The 24443-nt window shown below is 33.6% G+C and overlaps 2 protein-coding genes across 2 annotated transcripts; both read right to left on the bottom strand.

Moving 5' to 3' along the window:
• Positions 1–840: 840 nt before the first annotated feature.
• Positions 841–10444, bottom strand: LBR (lamin B receptor). The gene is made up of 4 exons (XM_089637171.1): positions 10363–10444; positions 8678–9998; positions 7367–7799; positions 841–4266 (listed from the first exon to the last, which is right to left on the bottom strand). Exons 2-4 carry the CDS (start codon positions 9995–9997, stop codon positions 3989–3991), a joined length of 2031 nt encoding a protein of 676 aa, XP_089493297.1. The 5' UTR covers position 9998; positions 10363–10444; the 3' UTR covers positions 841–3988.
• A 2478-nt stretch (positions 10445–12922) lies between these two features.
• Positions 12923–21931, bottom strand: LOC149420107 (L-dopachrome tautomerase yellow-f-like). Its single transcript, XM_089636953.1, has 8 exons — positions 21737–21931; positions 20758–20992; positions 20107–20228; positions 19384–19607; positions 17121–17235; positions 13439–13519; positions 13215–13325; positions 12923–13063 (listed from the first exon to the last, which is right to left on the bottom strand). The coding sequence occupies exons 1-8, from the start codon at positions 21929–21931 to the stop codon at positions 12923–12925; spliced, it is 1224 nt and encodes a 407-aa protein (XP_089493079.1).
• Positions 21932–24443: the final 2512 nt, after the last annotated feature.

The raw sequence follows: 24443 nt of genomic DNA, 5'->3' as shown, positions 1-24443 counted from the left end.
CAAACATCATCAGGGTGCAAATTAATATGGATTATTACTGAGTATTAATTTGCACCCTGATGATGTTTGAGCTAAATGAAACCGGTCGGTCAATAAATTGATAAAAAATCATGGTTTTAAACAATATAACTGTTTATTTTTATTAAACAAACATTTAATTTTTCCAGCATTTTTTTTTTTAAATTCTAAAAATTATTTATTAAACTCTTGTGCGTCGCAGTTGCCAAAAGGCACAATCATAAATTAACCACTCACGGCACGATCCAAAAAATCGTTCCTCTGAATATAAATAGTAATTCAGAGGAAAGTAATTGTGGCAGATTTGACTGCTTTTATACATGTAATGAACACTTACTGGTAAGACAGTATAATTTAAAAAACAAGTATGTTATTACGAAAAGAGAATCAGTTGGCGCACCGCGAAAATTTGGTGTCAGCACATCAAGAGTTAATCATTTAACACTTCACTGTAGAATTACATAATAAGGAATTAAAGGGATTTGAAAGGGTAGAATAAAAAAATGTGTAAAAATAATTATTTATTAAAATATGAACTACATTATAATTAATAAATTCATCTACAAGCCAAATAAACTATTTGTACCACTCACAGATTTACTAATAATAAAGGATTTAATAAAAAATATTGTTAATACCAATGCTGTAAGAACAGAGTGGAATAGAGCCTCAAAAGTCAAAATTTTATCTGATATTACAATATATTGGTTGGGAACAATTCTGTACAGGCAATTCCTTCATACATAATTATGTATTGCATTTTGTAACAGAATTTCACAAAAAATATTTTAATTTTTTTGTTGCCAATTAAATTTAATTTCCTAATCATTGATAAAATTTTAGAATCATTGCGTTTGTACTATTTTCTTATGAAAAGGCAAGAATATTTAACCGCCGTTAATTTGCACCTGCTGTTTGTTATCTGCAGTCAATTTGTTTACATTTGGGAAGAGCTCATATGATCGCAAAGAAATCTCCCTTAATGTGATGGTGAGAAATACAATCTAAACAGTACTAAGGTCGAATTACACCTGCTGAGCAACTTATTGGATTGGTGATCAAATGTAGAAGAAACGGTCAGTTTATTGAGATTTGTTTGGTGATGTTAACATGGTTTCAAGATGGAGGAAAAAGAGAAAAATAACAAATGTATTGATATGATTGACTCAGCACATCGTACTGACCGAGTCATTGGGTCTTGATACTACCCACTTGAGTACTAATCACATCATATCTGAATGCAGTCTCGACCGAGTACTCGGCAGGTGTAATTCAGGCACTAGAAAGAGAAAACACTACTCTTTTATATTCAAATCAAGAAGCTAATCACAGAAGAATTAAAATGTACACCTCTACGAAACCAAAGGTTCCGACCACAATTTGAGAAACCAAAGGTTCCGACCACAATTTGAGAAACGGAAGGTTTCGACCACAATTTGAGAAAATTTTTATGAAAATTTAATGTAATATGCCAGAGGTCCGAGGAGTTAAACGGTTATACTAAAAATATCTCTTTTGATAATGCATGTTTTGAAGAGATTACTACCTAACAATATCCTAATTAATTCTAATTTTACTATCAATAAAATAATAGATATTTGTAAATGAACATTTAATTTAATGTTTAACTAATGTGAATAATTAATTCTGTGCAACATACATTGTCTTGTTGAAGGATTGACCTTCAGTAATGCTGCTTTGGATATTGTAAATTACATAATATTTAATAACTTACAATTATTCTTACGCATTAATAAGGCCTCCCTGATTTAAAGAGAAAATTTAAAAAATTATAAAAATGCACATATTTCATAGAAAATGCCTTAGGCAATATTTGAGATTTAAACAGGATTTCTCAGAAGAAGACACTCAATTGGATAAAACTTTTAAAATTACTTTAAAATTTGTTACTCTAAATAAATGTACACAATTTCAATAAACAAAATGTTTTAATATGAATCAATTTTATTCTAGATTTCTTAACTTTTAACTCAAAATATGTGATGGGAAGGGAGCACTATAAACAAACAAACAAAATTATGTGATGGGAAAGGAACGCTATAAACAAACAAAAATCAGATTTGAAGTGGTGATTTTTTTGAGGCAACACACAATAAAAAAATTGAACATCAAAGGCATTATTATAAAACACATTCGAATTATTAAAAAATGAACCCTTGGAATAATATGACACAATGAGAGTTGCTATGTTAATGTTAGTATTTTTACGTAATATACAGATAGGTATATAGAACATAATAATATATTAAATGGTGATATGATAAATGGTGCAATATCACTGATAATGTTCAGGGAATAAAATTACTCCAAAGTTGCTACAAAAATATTTATATTAAGGTGTCTCTCATGGGCCGGTAAGTGGTCAACATATACCGAGAGCGGTGTTGCATATTTCCAGTATATACAGGCAAACGGTATGTGGTTTTAGTCACTGCCGATATTAATTTAGATAAAATTTTTATTAGTGAATAAGTATAAAATTTCAAAACCTCGTAGTTACTTGACTCACTCAATGGAATGCCAAATGCGGTAAAAGAGAAATCTGCAATTCCAACAGTTTAACGGCTATAAATATACAGACATCTGCAGACCCGTGTGCCAGGTCATGAAGCGAGACATTGCGCAACTCGTTTTATGTCGATTCCTTACCGGCCCACGAGGGAGCCACCCAAGACAGAATACACAAATGTAAAATCTAAATAAATATGTATAGGTTTCTTGATTTCTTGAAAATAATTGCATTTTTGTAAAAAAATTAATGTAGGTACTATCTAAAATTTACATTGAATCTTAAAAAAAGGAGAACAAAAATGATTGATAAATATGACACATTTTCGATGGCAAATAGGGAGTCTCCTTGGAAGAAAGAAAACCAAGTAACTTTGGCATCAAATACAAATAATACTAGAATTATCTGGATTAGTTCACAATATGTAAACCAGATACTTCTGGTAAATCGTTTAAAGCTGGTTAAAACATTGATGTTACATTGGTGTCACCAAAATACAAATGGCAATTATTAAATAACTAGCGGAGGGCTCGTATGAATATTCTATATCAATGCACCAATAACTAATATTAAAAATACATAGTAATGTAATATGTATTGAGATCTTTTGAATGAATTTTAGTAGTTGAAAGTGTTATTGTACTGTTATAAAAAAAAGAGTAAAAATGCAAGCATTTAAATAGAATCCATTAATTTACAATAATAAAACATTACAATACATGTAACATATGTTAAGGAAAATATTTACACATTTATTATTTGGCTCGAGATAATCATTATTTAAAATTATTGTTAGATATTTAAAGTTTTAAAATGTCTTTTTGACAAAAGTTTATTGTGCTTGTTTGACAGTAATTGGTTATTCAATAATGATTGATAGCATTTTAATCATTCTTTGTAATGAAACATTAAATCATACATAAAAATGGCAATACATCTCATTAAAATTTAAAAAGTCAATTAATAAAATGAAGACACACAAAATAATTTAACTATTTTTGTTACATCAAAAACTTTACTGCAGTTTTTTCCAGTCAATAAAATGTATAATTTTTCAAGGTTAAGTTCCTCAAAATGTGATGCAGTGTAAAACATAACAAACAAATATACCCTGATGTTTCTTACAAATTCGAGAGGAGTTTAACAGGGGTAAAAATGTCACAAAATTTATGCAATATAAAGCTATCTTTTGAGCGTGAGACGGCAATTACATACATCAAAGGATGGAATTAATTTTGCCTAGAAATGGAGCGCTCCTTATGGATCAGTCGAGTTTAACCTTTCCAACGCTGACCTTTTCAATTCAATCTATCCCAACAGGTGGCACATTTTGACACAATCTGTGTTTATGTGAAAATTCATGGATCATTTTGATGTGAGCTCCACGTACTGGGATAGCCGCCGAAGCATCACTACGATGCGACTGCTATGTAGATGAGGTTAATATAGTTTGGGGACGAGGGTGTAGGGTACTCGGCGGCAATACCTCTCCCAGGCCGCCCCGTATCTCCTTCTGCAACGCTGACCATCACGGGCAGCCCTGTGGGCGAGGAAACCGACGGTGGCCAGGATGAAGAGCACCGGGGGAGCGGTCAGGGCAGCGGAACCCCAGCAGAGATGAAGCAGGATGTCTCCCAGATAGTTGGGGTGACGCACCATGCCCCACCAGCCGCTGATGAGCAGACGCTTGCCTTGAAATGTGGGGAGGGAATCCAGGTCTGAAATTAAAGTAATTATTAGCATTATTGATGTGCTTATGGTCTATATAGCTACTGCAAGCACTCCTGTTACTGGACCATTGCATTAGTCCATTGCTATTGGGTATTTGGCAATGACTCCTGGTTTCACAACATGTCTTCCCAGGTATAAGAAACATCTTCCCGTCAAGATTATATATTGGCACCACAAGAGAATCGGTGTCCTTTATGGTCTTTATTAGTATCATCAGTGTGCTTATACATATTATGGATCTGAATCAGTTCAAAGACATTGTATCTAATTAAAAATAGACCGAGGTAAGAATAAAATTCCAATATTGACTATTTGATTTTCTACCCTGATGGCAATACCTTACATGCATTACATGACAGAGCCAAAAGGGGTATGGCAAAATTACTGAAGTGTGTTCTCATTCATTTAGCTTGTAGTGTAAAATATTGCTTACTATGTAGGTCTAGAACAGGAAGTTACTTGTTTTTTGCACATAAGTAGTATAAATACATTTTTGTAAGGAAATGCTTGTGATTACATAGTTATTTAATCTACATCTGCTAGCCGTGTTTTTGCAGTCTAAATATGCCCACATATAATAATTATTAATACTTGAGAATTAATTATAATATTATTATTTAAAATACAAACTATTTTATTGAAGTAGGTACGTATTTCAAAAGAAACAGTAAATCAATAAATACTTTGTGATTTAACACAAACTACAAAAACCATTGTAATCTTTACAATACTGTACTTTGAGGACATCATTGTGATAATAATTAAAATTAATGAACAAATAAGAGAACATTTGTAATTAAAATCTACAAATATTACTTGTTTACACTGCTGATAATGTATTCAAGAATGGCAACCTTGAAAAACAGTGGGTTTGCATAACTACATAATTATATTTATAAAATGCATGTTTACAGTGGCATTTGAATAAAGAGCCAAAGTTGAACAAACAGAAGACAGCTTGTCTGGATTAATAACCATATTCATTAATCAAAAGCAACTGGTCTACAATTCATTTAAAAGTTTTTTGGCATTACCTACAAGCACTACAACCATACTTTTCTTATAAACCATTAATGATATGAAAAAAACTGTGATGTTAAAATACATGTACAAATCATTGGAAAATAAATGTGTTAGTTGAATAGGGTATTTTCATCAATTTAAAATACAGTTCAAAAAGGCTTGAAGATTTGAAGTTTATTTTTCTGATTATGATTACGGTACTAAAAATAAGTTAGAGTGCTTTCCAGCGCTATAGCGCTGCAAGACTTGCTCACGAAAATTGCAACACGGCGCTGAATGCTTTAAAGCACTTTTGTCGGTCCCTAAGAGAGTGTGTGTTACATTTGAGTGCGGTGTATTGCGGTTGGCGCGTGTCTTGATAATTGTTTATCCTGTTAAAATAAATACACCCTAAAGTGAATCTATACTTTTCACCAATTCGAATTTTAGTTCTATCGCAGACGATATGCGATCTTATGGATGACGAGATCTTCGTTTGACAAAAGTTTTTTTTGTAAAAACTTTTTATAAACGTAAAACGAAAGAAATTTTTGATATTATTCCACTAACAAAAATTTTGATGAAATTTTTTTTAAAAAACATCCGACGATTTTTTTGAAATTCCTGGACCTAGATGCGCTTCTTCTTCTGATACAAAACCCACCGCCTATTTCAATTTATTTTTAACCTTACTTAATTCTTGAAAATATTGTCAAAAAACGAATCATTTGCTGCACAATTTTTGAACATAGGTATTTTGAAATCGAATTCACGTCCAAAAAAGTGGACACCAACTACTGTGAGTGAAATAAAAGCATTCATTGAAATGGGGATAACAAGACGAGCCACCATTTTTCTTATTGGAAAAGGGATTCCACTGAGATAAGGCGATCCAACCTCATGTGCGCTCACTGTAAAAATGGACTACATGAACTTTGCGCGGGAAAACACGATTGTGAAGCGAAATATATATATATTTTTTTATAGTTGTAAATGTGTAGTGTAGTTTTTATTAGAAGCATAATATCATAATTTACTTGTTTAATTGCTTTTGCAATTTAATCTTATTATTTTTATAATCAAGACTGTGGTCATAAAACATGCACTTGAAATACAATATCTACAAGATAAACATTTCTCATTTAATTAAACTCATTTGTTGTATATAACTTTGTAAAGGATGATAGTCAAGACCCGGAACCAACACCATCAACATCTGGTATCCGAAAAAATCTTCAAAATCTGATCCTCCAGCAAGACTTTCTATGAATATGAGAAAACATACATTGGTAAAGATTGAACGCACTGGTAAAAATAAGGATCTAAGAAGGAGATGTCGTGTGTGCGCCGTCCACAAAGTACGTAGCGAAACCCGGTATGTGTTTAAATTCTGTAATGTACCTTTACATAAACGGAATTGTTTCTAACGATTTCATACTTTCCAACAATATTAGTGTTTATTGTTTTGTATTTTACAACACATATATATTATGTTGAACGTGCATAAAATTACTAAATCCACAATATGACAAAAGTGCAGTTTTTTTAAAATTTAAATATTATAATTGTTTATCCGAAAATATGTATAAAAAATTTATCTGTTGTTCTGAATTTATAGCTATTTTACATGAAATGTAATTTTGCACGCAGACCTAATAAAAATTTCCAGCTTTACGACATAGATTGATTAAAAAATTCCCCCCAAACTTTGTGATAACATACTTGCAAAATAAGCATAGCACCAAAACGGTTTATATTTTAAATCATGATTTGAAAAATGATCTAAAACCATCTCGATCCACCAATCACCAATCTCGAAAAGGTGTCATGTCAACACCTCCAAATTCACCAATAAAAATGAACATGTCATTTAATGAAAAATGAATCAAATCATGGCACATTTTAAATAGTTTTATAAAATTTATTCATCAATATAAAAATGAAATACCTTCATCGTCGTAATTTTTTTTTTACAGTAAAAAAGAACAGTAAAAATACCCGATTGAGGTGATATTTTTTTACGAAAATAGAGCGATAGAAATGATCCAATTATAATTAGCATAAATCTGAAGAATGTTTACTCACGGGATAGTTTAGGGTCGTTGGGATTTTCCCTGTAGGCGCTCTTTTGGGCATTGCTAGCATGGTAAATGTAGAAAGCTCCCAGATAAACTGCAGTCACAAGAGCCAGGGCGATGTTGGGAAGAACCACCTTATGTTCCAGGATGTATCTGGTGATGGACATGGTTGTGAAAGGATAAACGGAATATCCGAGCGCCAACATTAGTCCTGTTCCTTCGTATTGATATTCAAATGTTGAAACGATGGATGCCTCTCTCGCGATGGCATGAAGGAAGTAAAATATCTGCATGGAGGCAAACACCACCAGGGTTGGGCTGACGGAAACTGACTGAATTATTTGTTGATATGTCTCAATCTCTCCCGCCGTTTCCGCTGATATTATTGGGAAGTTTTTGGTTTGAATCCCTCGGTGCAAAGACACAATGTTAAACAAAACCTGAAAAAATAAAAATTTACCCTCAGATAATTAAGGATTCCTTCTGCAAATTTTCAGATACATATATACATGGTAACTATAACTATTGAAACTAACAACTATAAAAAATAATAATAATAATTTAAAAGGAATGTAGTTCGCTATGGGCTTTTCCGAAGCCTTTCACAAAGGTCATCTCGTACAACACTAACAAAATCAAAGATTGTCCTACATGCCTCTGTGTATTTATAAATCTGCAATGGTAGGTTAGCTTACCCGAATGCACTACAAATGCAGAAGAGTCTTTTTGGAGGGAAAAAAATTCAAAAGAAAAAGTTTTGTCTGCATATTTTTCAGTGTTCGATTGTTATTTTACCGTCATTGGAAAATTGGTGTCAGCCATTGGATACAAAATTCTTTTTTCTGAACATAATTAATTTATGAAATGTGCAGCTGATGGAGAATTAATCCGCGAGCCCATTCTATACGGAAAGACAAAACCTATATTACTGCAGGAACTTAGAGAACTTAAAAGTACTGGTTAGTGCACATTTTCATTATATGTACTATTAGGCAATAATCTTTGAGGTAAGAACTCCGCGTGTATAATTAATCATTTGTATTATTTTTCAGGGTAGAAAGCCCGCTTTGTTGGGGCTATTTACACGTCTCATCGTAATTATATTATGGCCCTTTACTAGTTCGGATATAGTTCCATAACTAGAGAGATAATTAAATTACTATAGTTTTGTGTTGAACATTGATGAAAATGAAAAAAAATATATATCTCGACCGTTGAAAATTATGTAAAATACCAACTCTGCAAGATTAGGTGTATATTTATATGCAACAAACACTATTACTAAATGAATAAGATTAAAGATTTAAATATTACTTACGGCTCCAATTAAAGCAGCACGCATGAAGATAAGTTTCACATGGAATTTTCCAAACAAACAAGGATTCACTTCACGGCCCATCCAAAAGTCATATAATGTAGATCCAGAGTTTCCGTGGATGTTTCTTTCTGAGCTAGGAACATTTTTGCTTTTAATGAATAGACCCACAGACATAATAAAGCCAAATAATACAGCTGTCACAAATAAGGGAATATACTGAGTGTGAATTAGCGAAATAGCCGGAATATCAACATATTCAAGACCAATTATTACAAACAATGTTACGAATACTGAGAAAGTTCCATTAGCGGTGAAGATATTGTGTCCGCCAGGGAGGGAAACCTTCTTTCCGAGAATGGGAATGAAGGACACCAACACTTGAATCAGAATGAAGGATGTGTATATCAACAAACTCTTCAAGTTTATCCAATTGTCAAGTTTGTAGAAGGGCTGAAGTTTGGGCCATGAGGTGAAGTTGCACTGCGTACTACTGCAGGCGAGGTTAACTCCCAAGATGAACAGAGGGGTGAACACCATCTGAAACAAAACCCCAACCCATCCTCCAAACTCAGAGGTTTCGGGAGGAACACTAACTTCCCTGATTGGGGTGGCCAATGTACGAGTAACCGAAATGTGTCTCTTGGGGACAGTTAACTCATCGTCGGAAAAGTTCTCACTATCTGAAAAATTCTCAAATAAGACATCACTTTTGGGTAGCTTGGTGCTTTGGGCTAAGCTTTGTAACTTTTCAAAGCTGTCCGTGGCCTCCTTCAGACGAGTGGATCGTCGGGCAGAACTCCTGCCGATGGGCTCTTCTGAAGCCTTGCTATCTTGCCTTTTACGAAGACCGTCTCGCATGATACTGACAAAATCTGTGCCGTTTACTACTTCTACTTCAACATCAACTTTCGGTACATAATCGTAACTTTTCTTGGAGGGTCGAGATATGCGTGCAATGTCCACTCTTGCACTCATGAGGTTGAGAGATTTTTCGGAAAAACTTTTCTCAGATTTGATAGCGGGTCTTCGCGAAGGTGACTTGGGGGGCTCTTCAATCTCTTTGGCATTTCTAGAAGGAGATTTCCTGGAAGGTGATTTTCTGGAAGGAGATTTCCTGGCCGGAGACTTCCTGGCCGGAGACTTCCTAGCGGGAGACCTGCGAGCGGTTTTGGGCGCGGGAGACTTGTTTCGGGAGACCCGCGCGGGAGACCTTGAAGGGGAACTGCGTCCCCGCAGTTTTGGCGGGCTTTCATCGGGAACCGTCGCTTTCGGTGGCCGACCCAATTTTTTAACCTCTTTTTCTGATTTTGAGGTCTTCATCCTAAAAACACAGATGCCAACGATATAAACTACAGCTTAACAACAGAAGAATTCCGAGAAATTGATATGCCTGATAAATTTTATTTATAAATAATTTCGTAAGAACTCAAATGTTTATAAACGACACATAACGCAATTATACGGATACACTTAATGAACATGCGAGGTAACAAGGTAAATTACACTGCATAATATTAATTTCAATAGGAGATAACTAGATACAAAAACAATACAGCGTAAAATAGTAATTGAAGGTTAAACCATGCACTGACTCAGAAAGGCAAAGAAAACGAATAAATTGTATTGATAAGTAATTTAAACAGTTGATTATAGGATGCACTTTTTAATAAAATATCAATCTCTACCTTAAATTCAAGTTTAACCGTATTTATGATTTAAAAAATAACTCTTCGGACCTCAAGCTTCTGCCTAAACAACACAGAGACGCCGAATCGGAAAGCATAGTTTCAAATAGTGGGCTGTGATTGGCTCAAAATACACACGAACGCTCAACGAACTTTTCTCGTTTAAAAATATGCTTCTCGCCACATTGAAAACTAAACCGGGGTTTGTTGTTACAAAAAATTAAATTTACTATAAATATTACAATACCTACGTTATTTTTATTATTTGTTTTTCAACCAACTAGGGGCTACGATATTTTTTAAAATTATATCTATCTTCTCTATTTTCTTCTCCTCCAGACTCCTTCAGCCTGACAACATTCCTTAATCGGGGTATAGTAGTTTTTATACGGGAGTCGCTATATGCACAGCGACTAGTCGACAGGGGGCGCGGCCAACATATACGAGCATACCCGAAGTGAAGTGTTTCGGCGCTTTATTTGAAATTGGTTCTCCGCTCAGATTTTTTTTGTGACGTCACGGCCGAGCATTTCCTAATATTGCCGAGCAGCCGATAGCTAATTTTCATCTTTCGTTTCATACGATTCTTGCACCTTGATTTCATTTGGTTAGATTACATTACTATAGGGCCAATATCATAAAGTCGATTCCAAAGCCTAAATAAAGACTGTTTGGTATGGCAACCACATTCTAATTCCTGCAAATATAATTAACTTTTGGACAATAAAAGACTTGTGGTAGGCCCTATGTTCAACTTTTGTACAGATTCGTACTAGGCCTATATAAACTCAAAGTATCTAATCTATTTACATTATAAAACAGTACACCTATGGGAAAGTAAAACTAGCATTATTTGGAGTCTATGTGAAAATTTGGATGCCTGTTGAAGGATAAGTGAGCAATGAAGGAAGTTGGGCAATTCATCGATATTATTTTATTAATGGAAAATAATACATTACACCACACAAAGGAAATATAAACATTGAGGGAACAAACCCCTTTAAAAACACGACAAATAAATCAAGCATTACGTACCCAACACCAACGTAGCTTATGCGTTATGCTACATCACGGCTATTATGTAATTATAATACATAACACCACACAGGAAATATAAACACTATGGTAACAACCCCTTTAAATTCATGACAGATAAAGCAAGCATCTACGTACTCAACACCGAGGTTACTTATGCCGCCTTATGCGACTTCGCTCACAGTGGCTATAATATAATTATAATACATAACACCACACAGGAAATATAAACGCTATGGTAATAACCCCTTTTAAATCATGACAGATAATTTATTTCGGCGGTGTGGTCGGGGGCCTTGACGCTCTCTATGTACGCATTCATACCGAATGTAAATGGCATCCCAAAGAACTCCACTGTAGGCGGGCAGAACGTGTATACTGTATCTGAAAGATTGGAAATGTTAATTTCGAATAACTCGTAAATATTAGCAGCTGCTTATGAACTGAAGAAATGGGAAGGCCTACCCTAGACCTAGGCCCTAAGGTTTAAAACTCACCCCCCAACTTCTTTTGCATACTGTTTCTCGTTGAAAAAGAGTGCCCCAACGTGTTCACATAACACAGAAATGCTTCATAATTTGCTTCATTGTCAATGTATCCACTGAAAACACCAGTCTCTGAATTCTTTTTGAAATTACTTAACGAAACTTCTAAAAGACGGTCTAAACCGGCACTCAAAGACGCCATTTCTGATAATTTCCGACGTTTCGTTTCACCGCCCACCGCGTTTCACTGATTTTGCATCACAGGCAGTGGGAAATAATTTACTCGGAACTCGGAACAGCTCGAGTATGCTCGGATATGTTGGCCACGCCCCCTGTAGATTAGTCGCTGTGCATATAGCGACTCCCTTTTTATACTGGCCCCAGATAACGGTTGAGAGCAGTTGGAACTTACATAAAAAAGATACGTCACAAAAAGATACGTTGCAAACGATAGCCGGTATCCAGTTATATAATTTTTTTTAATTTCACTGCCATTTCCTTATCTTCTCAAATTTTGTTCCTTCGATTAATTATTTTCACAATAAATTCTTTAAAACTCCAACCAATCTTAATTTTTTCTCGAATCCTTTGGGGTGGAAAGATTTCTCACCTCCGTGCTCCACCCAAAACGTTTTTCCCTCCTACAACTAAACTACAATATTCGCCTTATCATTTTTATCGGTGTTTGTTTTAAATCATTTGATTTATTTAGGTTTCACGAGAGCAGTAGCCTTCCAAGAGTGGTTTAGAGTGTGCAATTGTTGTTGTTTTTTGTTTTAAATCAATCTCCAGATCGATTATTCTAGACCCCGCTACTGAACAATCGTCAACAATAATAAAAGAATCGCGAGGTGAAAATAAATTAAAGTAGTTTAGTCAAGTTAAGTGTATTATTTTTATTATTATTTATGGCATAAATCCAAAATACATAAATATTTATATCAAGAGAGAAAAAAAACAACATTAATTTGTAGACAGAAAATGTAGTGATACATGTAATATTTCATATAATAATGTAGGATGTACATTTAATATTATCGTCATACGCAGATGGTGCCATTTATTGCTTCCTGTACCGATATAGACAAAATTCTGTAGTTAGTGTCACTGGAATTCATTTCGGACACGTGAAATCTGGGTAAACGGTTGGACAGAATCCAAAGCATACCTGCCTTATCAATCTGGAAATAAAGATAAATAGCCACTTATGAAGTAAAATTTAAAGAGGTTTATTGGGGATTCAAATATTCATATTTCTTACTATATTCAATGGTGTCGATTGAGATTTTATGCCTACTTAAAAAAAAACACTTTCAATCGTTAGGTACCTACCTTCATATCATTAGGAAATTGTAAAACTTCGGGACAATGACTGAACATGGCTGTGTTTTCAGGAGTTAGAGATTTGATTGTGTTCCAACAGGATACTCCATCTCTATTAACCTAAAATAATTTTTAATACTTTAAATTTATTTAATAACACACAACACATCGTAAATTACTGTTGTATCTAAGTATAAAATAGAATAATTGATTCTGATGCATTGGGTAGGTACCTGGGTATAAAACAAAATTTTGGTATTTTTATCGTAGTAGCTTGCGGCGGCCTGGGAATTGTTTCCGCGATCCCCAACCACCTAGAAATATATATTTTTAAAGTTGACACATTTAAAAATAGTGATAGTGGGCAAAATCAAAAGACTAGTAAAATTAATTGCCATCAATGAGAAAATATAAAGTACTTTGAAAAATATTTCGAGGTTCAAGAATGTTTTGATTTCAAAGATCGATACATTCTGATTTATTATAATATAATAATTGAATACTTTTCAATAATAAAAATATAATTGATATTTTTAAAATCTACCCAATACATAGGTAGGTACTATATCTATAAATTTAATAAAAATGGTTATTTTTCCGTTATCATGGCAACACCGAGTAACTACGATTTTAGAACAATTTCTTTTTTTTTTGATCAATGACAATTCAATTTTTCTTAGGCTTTTATTTTATTTTTGTGCGGCGTGTGTGCGCCCGTGAGTGGTTTATTTATGGTGCGCTACTTCCACACACAGTTTTTATTTTATTATTATTTTTTGGGGTAAAATTCGGTTTATGGGAGTCACTCGAATAACCGAAATTGAACTTGATTTAGACTAATTTAGGGCTGGGGAATCCGAATCTGTAAGAATTAGGTGGGGGTCGGCACTATTAACTGAGTTATAGGGTTTCGAAATTTCGTACGCGATACATAGAAACCATGTTTTATTTATCAATTATGACATAAGAAAATCAAATTAGTGACTATTTATTAGTCTCACATTTCAGAAGTGCCAACCAAAAAATAAAAAGTATTGCCCCTTTAATAACGCCTGCTCGCGTCCCCTTTAGAGTTACATCCCAGTTTTCAAATAGTTTGTGGGCTACGCTAGGTTTGCAAAGACTGGTTTGTGATTTAATTCTAATACCTTTTTCCCATGTTCTTCTGCCTACTCTAACCCAAACTAAAAACCTAACCTATTTTGTAAAAAAATATTATTATTATATGGCAACACTTTTTATTTTTTGGTTGGCACTTCTGAAATGTGAGACTAATAAATAGTCACTAATTTGATTTTCTTATGTCATAATTGATAAATAAAACATGGTTTCTATGTATCGCGTACGAAATTTCGAAACCCTATAACTCAGTTAATAGTGCCGACCCCCACCTAATTCTTACAGATTCGGATTCCCCAGCCCTAAATTAGTCTAAATCAAGTTCAATTTCGGTTATTCGAGTGACTCCCATAAACCGAATTTTTTCCTTTTTTTGTTTTAACATATTATAATAGATAATGGCTCATTAAATTTGATAGGTACCTATCTATGTACATAAAACGTTTCTATGTTGTTTTTATCTCGCTAAAAAATAACAACAAGTTCAATATAAAATTTCAATAAAATATTCATGATATCAAATACCTCTATCTGTATTAATGCAATTAATTTATAATTTCCGAGCTGTAGAATATAAACTGACAGTTAGTACTTTTTGGACTTTTACACGGAGTTAGTATAGTAAATCAATGTTAATTGTTATAATTTTTTTACTGTACGACTGTTTGCTTCCTAAATAAAAAGAAATAAAAAAAAAAAAAAAATAGTAGTATAGTTATTATAAGTTAGTAGCAGCAAATGGTAATACCGGTGGGGAGAGCAATCTTGCTATTGAAGAGAATTAATTCGAATATTGACATTGTTAGCATCAAAGAAGCTGTCTTTAGAAGGCACGCTCTGTTTTACTAGTACATATAGTTACTATACCCACCATCTATATTTATGTAAGAATTTTATATGACAAGTGTATTTAAAAACCAATTAAAATGAACAATTTTGTACCGTTTTTTAAATGAAAAAATAAATGAAAAGTGAAATACCCTATAAGAAATGCTAAGAACTTTTTTCATAGGAAAGCTCATAGCTCAGAAATGCATAAAATAATTTGCAAGGCAGATAGAAATATTACACATTTAAATTTATACGATGAGAATGCCAACTTTTTATAAATCCCAACCAGGAATTATTAGATTCCTGGTCAAATAAAATTTTACACACAAAACACTTCGATTATCTCAACCAAACGTATGTTGACAAATTTTCGTCCAACAAATGGTTGAGTATTGGAGAGTTGAGCGCAGAAATAGAAGGATTTATGCTTGCCATTCAGGATAGAGTCATTAATACTAAAAATTATAGGAAGCATATAATTAAAGATACAAATCAAATTGATGATTTATGTAGAAAATGTTTGGCTTTTCCGGAAACTATAGAACATATTATATGGGGATGTTCTATATTAGCACCGTCCGAGTATACATTTAGGCACAATCAAGTTTTAAAAATAATTCACCAAAGCTTGGTAATTAAACATAACTTGATTGACTGCCGTAATATAATACCATATTATGAATACGAACCAAATTCATTTTTAGAAAACGAATTTTATAAAATATATTATGATAAAACTATACTAACAGACCGAACGATTAGACATAATAGACCCGATATAGTTTTACATGACAAAATTTAAAAAAAAACTTATATCATTGAAGTCGCTATTCCGAATTCCTGTAATATTCAAATATCTGTTAATGAAAAAATAAGAAAATACACAGATTTAGAAAATGAGAATAAAAGAATTTGGCATTCTCAGACTGTAAAAATATTACCGTTCGTTATTTCGGCTACTGGCATTATACCTAGCTCTCTCATTAAAAATTTAGGCGTATTAGATCTATCAAAAAATTTATATATAAAGATGCAAAAGTCGGTCATTTTGAATACATGTAGGATAACGAAAGATTTTTTAAATATTTATGTTGAGGGATCAGTAGGATTTATAGGCCCTATTAGGAGTTCTACCGAGCCGAACCCTCTGATATGAAAATATCTGGAGTCGGTGAATTTTTTTTCCCATTTGATCTCTGGTGAGTTGACGTGTTCTTGTATTGTTTTGTATTTATTTTACTTATATAATGCACTTGCATAAGGTTGATTGACTAGATAATCATTTGTGGAAAAGTGTGTGGAAGGGTTTTGTTTTTCCTATGGGGAAGATTTAACCCGGACAGCAAAATCGGAAGTATAAAAATAAAATTAATAATACCTCCATTTTAAAAAAAAAAATTTCACAAGTTTTTACAGATAGTTCTCACAGCATGTTCACAAGTGCATTCCGTAAAATTTCAGAAATAATAGAGGCCCACAATGATTATAATTATAGATTCGATTTAAACTGAAACGTCTGAACTAAATTTTGTTTAATTTAATCATTCAATAAAAGTTGTTCAACAACTGAAACGTCAGAACGAAGCATTGGTAAAAAAAATCTCACCCCGCGATGATACTGAATTATGGAAGCAAATTTAAAAGTGTGAATCCTCTTTCAACAAAGTTTATAAAGTTTTTAGTTAGAAAACTTCTTATAAAAGTTGATCAACTAAAATAGAAACGTGTGAAACCGCTAATAGGATAGTTTTCCCTTTCAATCATAAGTAAACCAATGATATATAACACCCATAGTCTACTATGGGTGTTATATATCTATGAAGTAAACCAATCACTGCTTTCAATCATCCTGGTGTTGCCGTTTAAACCGATCGTAGCGCCTCCATCTTTGTCTACTTTATTTTGACAGGACATGTCGATTTAAAAGTTTTATGAAGTAGAAAAAAAGTGGAATCTACTACCTACCTTAAAATCGTGGAAATTACCGACGCTTGTGGCTGCGGTTTCATTCTGAAGTATTTTATTTGAAACCTCAAATTCCTTCGTACTTGATAAGGGATGGAAGTATACTCTTCGGGATCTTAAAATAATGATAAAAAACAATTTGTGTAAATTATTATATAAAAACCTACTTGTAGATATATCTACATTTATTGTAAGTCGTGGTTGAAAATTGATTTTGCAGGAAATTACAAATCTATGAGCCGGCTCCTAACAGAAAGAAAATTAACGGACGTAAATATCTCTCATCGAACATAAAGTCATACAGAGCAACTCACATACCAACCCGAGAGATATTTATGTCCATCTAGTTGTTCTATGGTAGGAAATCTGAAAAAATAAAACAACACAAGATAACTTGCGCGCGTGCAAGAATATTAAATATCATAGTGGGTTCAGACGTTTCGATTTTAGTTGATCCACTCGAGTGTGAACCTTTTTTCAACAAAGTTTTTAGTTAGAAATCTTATCGTTCAATAAAAGTTGATCAACCAAAGCTGAGACGTCTGAACCGCTATAAGAGCAATCTTCGCCTATATCCTTATTCATTTATAGCTAAAGAACATTAAAATGAATGACCCATAGAATTTTGGCCAAACGTTGTCATAATGCGAATATTGATATTTTTATTAAAGACTTTGCCATATTATTTGGCAAACTAGAAGAAATAGGTTCACCACTTCTGGCATAAATGACTGTCCCAAATAATTATGGTTACATTCTACAAAACTGTGTGTCAAAGGAATGTAAATACCTACTAATACAAACATGGGATATTTTTTTTGTCAGATAAAGATAAAAATGACTAATGAACATCAAATGTTATGCCGGTTTTTATGATTCAATCTAACACCATTTAAAGGTACTAAATTGTTTTATGATCGATTACTGATAAACTGATTACTTTTCTTATTGATTAGGTAAGTCTTACTCATTCCTTTTCTTAAATGAACACAACGAATAGGTACATCAGTATATTAAAATCCGTGCGTTGCGTTTGATAGATGATCCGGTACCCCATCCGGATGGATTACAGCTTTTATAATTATAATTTACATGTAGGTAGACCAAAAATAAGCTGTATTGGTTCTACTAATATTTCAATGGAATGTGCTCTATGGAATAAGGGTAAATTGGTCCCTTCGGCACCGTCATAGGCTTAGCTAAACATTTATACACGGAGGATATTTATTGACTCATGAGACCGCGTCGTTTTTACGACAAGTTCTTGTGCTTCAAGTTATTGATAATTATTTTCAGAATTTTGTGTGTCCTTCCTCCTAACATTAGTATTTTCAAGGTCCAGGTTTGTTCTCTTCCTTTCTTTCCCTCAACTTCTCTATTCCCTTGAAGGATCCCCAACAAATCATCCCCAAAAATGCTCACTGGCTCCGAGTTCCAAAGAAATTGCCCCGAACGCAACAGGTAAACTAAATATTCCTACCTAATAGTATTAAAAGTGGGACATCTCCATTGATTTTACAGTGGTGATGAAACAATTTACCACCAGGGGTCATAAGAGGACATAGATATTTATAACATATGTGTACATACGTATAGAAATACTTATTTAAAATTGGACATAAGTACCTACAGATATACTTACCTAAACTTCTAATAAGTGTACATAAATACAGACACATTTACCTAAACTTCTAATATGTGTACATAAGTACAGATATACTTTACAAAACTTCTAATATGTGTACATAAGTACAGATATACTTAATTAAACTTCTGATATGTCTACATAAGTACAGATATACTCGTACTTACATAAACTTTAGCCCGCTATATTTGTGGAAGCTGGAACTGCTACCGACGAGGAGCACACAATACACACACATGCACAATGCAGATGCTACGTACACACATATTGCTATGAAAAAGGGTTAAAAGATCCAGCATTCATATAATTTTGAGTTCCGCCTGCTGTTGCGTTGTGGGGATAGACCGAAATAGACTGGACGTTCCCACCATTGATTTAGTGGTTGCATCTGTAGGTCCAAACAGAAAATAATTGTGACTTTCGCAATTATTTCGACCCCATATAAAAATAAGGTTTAATCTGGCAGTCTTGTTTTGGGGTAGTCAACACTAAAGAGTACTATTTTTTAGAGACCATTTTAACATGTATTTAAATCGTTGCTGTGTTAAATGAAACCTTGTAATTATATGGCTTCGATTTGACAAATGTGCGGATAAGATATAATAAAGTATCACTTACCCATCGGCCTGTGCATCACCCAAAGCCACCCCCGTGACCCCATCTCCCCATTGAAAGTTCACGCCACCCACCGTATAGTTGCCAGCGAGGGGGTCGAAATTGAAGAAGAAGTGGTCCACCCTCCAGGAGGTGTTGCTCTTCAGGCTGTAGACTATCAGACTATTGCCCCCGCTGTCGGGGACGTAAGCAAATGCGTCTGCGCAATCACCAGGCGCATCTACCACCTTAAATATTCACTTAATTATTGTGATGAGAGACTTTATCCGAGAGCCATGAAGATATTGGAGGCTAAAATAACAACTTCACTTATAGCCTACGATCTCGGTACAACAAACCGAACACAGATGAAATGACTTCGTAGTGATAATAAACGTTTAGTAAGCCTAAAAAAAATTGGTCTGCCGGTGCGCCTCTTTGAGGATTCCGCGAAATCATAGAAATATTGAACGAATTTTTTCGTAAAAAATACGTCTTAAGGGAATGGTTTATTCCAAAAGGGGTCAATTAGTAGATGAAAAAAAGTTTTTTAAAACCACGTTGAAATAAAAATAATAATTAAGATATTTAAAAAAAAAATCACTTAAAAAATTGGTTTGTTGTTTCGGGATCCTAGACATTAGAAGAGGATCGGGGGACCCGTGTAAATTACCTAAAAATATTCAATACAAAACTCGGGTGTGGGTAATGAATGCGAATATGTGAAACATAGATAGTATTACTTACGATATTGGCAAGGATAGAATCGGAGGTAACATCGAGCTGATTGAAATAATAACGTCTTATCAAAGCGTCAGTGTTCAGGTCAAAAATTAATATAGATGGCTCAGCAATATCTTGGAAATTATCTGAAAATCAATCAAAAAAATCAACCCGTTAATTTTTTTTTGTATTAATAGCTGAACATATTTAAAAAAAAAAGTTTTATATGACGATTAAACCTTCCTCCCCTTAATTTCAAGGTCGAGGGACTGGAGTTAATAGTACTGAGCTAAATGTCATGTCCGACATTTATTTCGTATATTAGCCCCTGTAATGTCATCTAATTTCAGAGAAATGCTTATATGTTCGCGTGTATATGCGTGATACCAAAATGCATTGCCATTGTCGATAACGAGTCTATTTTTCGAGTTTCAGCTCGATCGGATGTTGGGAAGTGGGTTAATTTCCACTTCCAAGATTTGCATTGATTCATTCACGAAAACCTGATCAAAATTCAAAGAGATGATTTTTAAAAAGTATTTTGTTTTTCTTTGGCAGGTAGGTACTTACGTTTGAAGGATTTCGAAAGAAAAGCAGGCACACAAAATAAATATAAATACGTGCATAAATATTCACATTACTCATTAATGTTAAAATATAGTAAGATTATCTTGCCGAAAAAGTCTATGGTTCCAGAATCCAGAACCCAAAGCCGGTCGCACTTGTCTACCCAAACCCTGAAGACTGATACAAGGGTGGAGTTATCCTTCAGTTTGTCTGTACCCGCGGGGATGTAGGTCAGGTCCCAAGAGGGGTAGGGCTTAAGGGCGGGAGAGGCGTCTGTCCCCACCGTGATGTAATTTAAGGTCGAAGCCACTCCGGGCTTCAGCCTGGGAACTGTGATGAAAATCTAAACGAAAGAAATAACAAATTCGTGAAAACGTTACAATATTTCAATTATTGCCTTCCGAAAGCGTAGTCTGCAAAGCTTTAATGAGGAAATAGAGACATCTAGCAGAACTTCTAAACTGGTCAAAAATGAAGCAAGACGCCGTACTGTGTGTTCCTTATTCTTCGTTGAGAAACATCAGACAACTTTAAAAAAAATCCTGCATACGACTTTGCACCAGATGGTGTCATAAGAGTTGTCAACAAGGCCCGCGAAGGATTTTGGAGGAGGAGAAGTGTAACGTGATTAAGTCAGTGCCATCGAGCAACGACAGTTTGCAAACGGCGGCGATTATTGTTGATGCTCGTTATTACTGCTGATTTGTGTTGTATCACCTCAAGCACAGAGTGATTAGACTATTTAGTGACTAATTTAATTTTTTGTAACCGACCGGTTTCAAGCATCTTCAGGGTATAAAATTAAACTTATTTACCAGTTCTATTTTATACCCTGAAGGTACTTGTACCAAGCGAAACCATTTGAGTATAGAAAATTAAAGCAATAAAATTTCGTGGTTATAAACAAAGTAGTTATTTTATTTTCATACTAATTTTTTTAATCGTAAAATTTTTTTCGTCTTAATTTATTTTTCATGAAATTTGTCTAGGGTAGCTCCTCCCCATGGGTAAGTACGTAATAAAAAATATTTTTAATTATAAGTATGTAGTACCTATCTACAGTTACATGATTTTATCTAATAAATACCTTATCTTTCCAGATAGCCATTCCATACGGGAGATTGTTTTGAGGGATGTAGGAGTTAGTCTTGATGGCATCGGCCTTAAACTCCGGGGTGGGCCAAGCAAATGTCAGCTCCTTCCAAGAATAGTCTTCCTTCACCCAGGCAGCTGATGATATCCACACCAGGGACAAGATACATAGTAAAAACACCCCGAGCATTCTGAAAAATAAATGTTTTATTCATTCTGAAAAAGCGGAAAAGCCACATTTGATAATTTAAAAAACCTTCAAACCATTTTCCAGCATATTCCAAACGTTTGAAAATTCAAACATCGAAGAGAGTTGTTGAACCTGCAAACTACTGAACTACTAAGTAGGTAGGTACTGTAGCCGCCTGCTATTAGTACCTAGCAACAACCTGGCCCCCGCTAACAAATAATTTAAACGATTCGAAACATGTCAGACGTCGAAATTCTGTTTATAAGCCATGCCCGGTGAGTAGTTTATTTATGGCCGTGCATATACGAGAGTGGTATATTTATCGCACAGACTAAGGCCGTGCCATGGTTGTGCCCACCGTGCCCCAATGACCAAAGAAAATACCCGTACCCCGGCGAGATTCATCGTTTTCTCGTGTTGAGAACAGTTAACATATTATTATAAACTATTTTCACCTGACTTCAGCATTCAAGTATTCCTTGTATTTAATCTATAAGCACAGGTGTTTAATGGGCGTATTACGCATGCATTTTCTAATGGCTAAGGCAAAAATACGTGTAATGTGCTTTTATAATGAGAATACGGAAGTTCGAATAAAAAAAAATCAGTGGGTTAGTACCTATGTTTTTAAATTAAATTAATAAAATAAGTATTATCTACCCTGTAGAAATAACCTGCAGTGAGAACAGACTTATGGAATAGAAACCCAAAGTTGAATCGATTTCAACTTTCATTCTATAAATTCTCATAGAATAACTTGGAACGCAGCTTTAGGCGAGGCGTGGGCTTTATTTATAAAATATTTTGGTAAAGTTGTCTAATTCAGCCTCATGCAAAGGCTCTTTAAAAAACAACACTTGATTTCAACTTAACCCCTCCAGCGTTTTATGGTCATATACGACCGGGCGTATATATTTTATATTTTTCTATAATGTCGAAATACTTAATATTTTCGACGTTAAAAAGAGATATAATTATTGTTTCCAGTTTGCCTCATATATTTATACTGGATGTCCTGAATAAAATCCTAAAAATAGTAAAAGTAAATCATTCATATTTCACCCCATTACATAACTTAATTTTTTTATTATTAAACGAGATATAAAGTACAGTTTCAGTTTTCTTACAAACTCCCTGAATGTGTTTTCGAAATATCGAGTCATTCAATTTTTCAGTTTTTTACAACATTTTTCATGTTTGATATTAAAAATGTATTTTTTTGAAGTGGTAATATTTCATTTAAATACACACACTGGAAATATTATTTTTAAATTTAAAGGTGTATATAAACCCCGGAAAATAATTTCCCTCCAGGTCTAATGGCAATCTGTATGAAATTATAAGTATGAAAATAATTAATGATCGCGTAAAGCGATTTTTTTCATATGGATCCCGGTATGGGAGTCGGTACGTAAAGAAGTATCATTTAAAGCAGGTATTAGAAGAATCGTAAGGTCCGTACGGCTTCCGAAACAGGGTAAAATATCAACAATAGATGTTCCTCACAGTTTCATTAAAGTTCCTTTACCTTCACAATGAAACAAAATTCTATTGAAATTAGCTTTTATTTTATTATTAAGTCCATTCCGGACTTTTTCTTTCGTTCAGACTTAAAAAAATTGTTTTCTTTTTAAGTTCACTGCGAAAGGAACCGAAATAAATACTTTATCCTCGCTTGTAAATGTAAATATTATTTTTCAATTTGGTTGAATAATCAGAAAACGCTGTTTTAATCGGTATTAGTTACGTCAATTCGCAAAGAATCCCCGCATTTTCCCCACCTTAAGGTTCTCCCGACAAAATATTCAATCGGCTCAAATTCTTAGAAATTCCTAACAGATTTGGGGAATTCTCCACCGATTGGCAACCCTTTCTAAAAACAAAAGATTTTTGTCTCGTTTTGCGGGCTATTCAAACCATAATATTGAAAAATGTTTTGAATTTAAGTAAGTTATGGGTAGAGGTGTAGAGTTAACAAAATATCAGTAAAACAGTATTCATTAACCTAGAATATTAATATGAATTGAGAATTATTTTAGTTTTTTTTTCAAATATTTTTTTTTCGCCTCCCATGCCAGGGATGTAGAACAAAATTAGTATTTAATCACAAAAGTATAAAAATCTTACTTCAAACTTGGAATATCCATAGTCACTTGTTTCAAACTCGAATTGCGACTGAAACATTATGTTACAAGGTATATATATTTATATTTCGTCAGATAAAATCTAAATAAATTATCGCCTTGCTGTAATTTAGCTTCACACAAATTCATATAATTATTTTTGCCACATATTCCTAAAAAAATTACCTATTCAACTGTCAACACATTGCATGTTGTGACCAAATTTAATACAAACAAATTATTTTTTTCTGAAATTACATCCGGTTTATGTAGGTAAGTGAATTTGACACTATTATTATTAAATTACTATATTATACCTAGGATAACTTTCCGTATTTATAATCATCACTAAATTTTCATACTAGCAAAGGTAAGCATAGATCATGGAA

Source organism: Hesperophylax consimilis, chromosome 11 (genome assembly GCF_061612785.1).
Source record: "Hesperophylax consimilis isolate HC1 chromosome 11, BYU_Hcon_1.0, whole genome shotgun sequence".
NCBI classification, from domain to species: domain Eukaryota; kingdom Metazoa; phylum Arthropoda; class Insecta; order Trichoptera; family Limnephilidae; genus Hesperophylax; species Hesperophylax consimilis.
Note: the sequence above shows the minus strand (reverse complement) of the source record. Positions and strands in the feature narration are given on the sequence as shown.

What these genes read in the sequence shown, in the direction of transcription:
- LOC149420107 (XM_089636953.1), bottom strand. Translation starts at nt 21,931, where the DNA reads ATGCTCGGGGTGTTTTTACTATGTATCTTGTCCCTGGTGTGGATATCA. An exon ending in TGGCTATCTGGAAAGATAAG is followed by an intron (nt 20,993 to 21,736) that starts GTATTTATTAGA and finishes TCTTTCGTTTAG; the next exon opens with ATTTTCATCACAGTTCCCAG. An exon ending in GTAATTTCCACGATTTTAAG is followed by an intron (nt 13,520 to 17,120) that starts GTAGGTAGTAGA and finishes ATATATTTCTAG; the next exon opens with GTGGTTGGGGATCGCGGAAA.
- LBR (XM_089637171.1), bottom strand. Translation starts at nt 9,997, where the DNA reads ATGAAGACCTCAAAATCAGAAAAAGAGGTTAAAAAATTGGGTCGGCCA. An exon ending in GTGCTGCTTTAATTGGAGCC is followed by an intron (nt 7,800 to 8,677) that starts GTAAGTAATATT and finishes TTATTTTTTCAG; the next exon opens with GTTTTGTTTAACATTGTGTC. An exon ending in CAACGACCCTAAACTATCCC is followed by an intron (nt 4,267 to 7,366) that starts GTGAGTAAACAT and finishes CTTTAATTTCAG; the next exon opens with ACCTGGATTCCCTCCCCACA.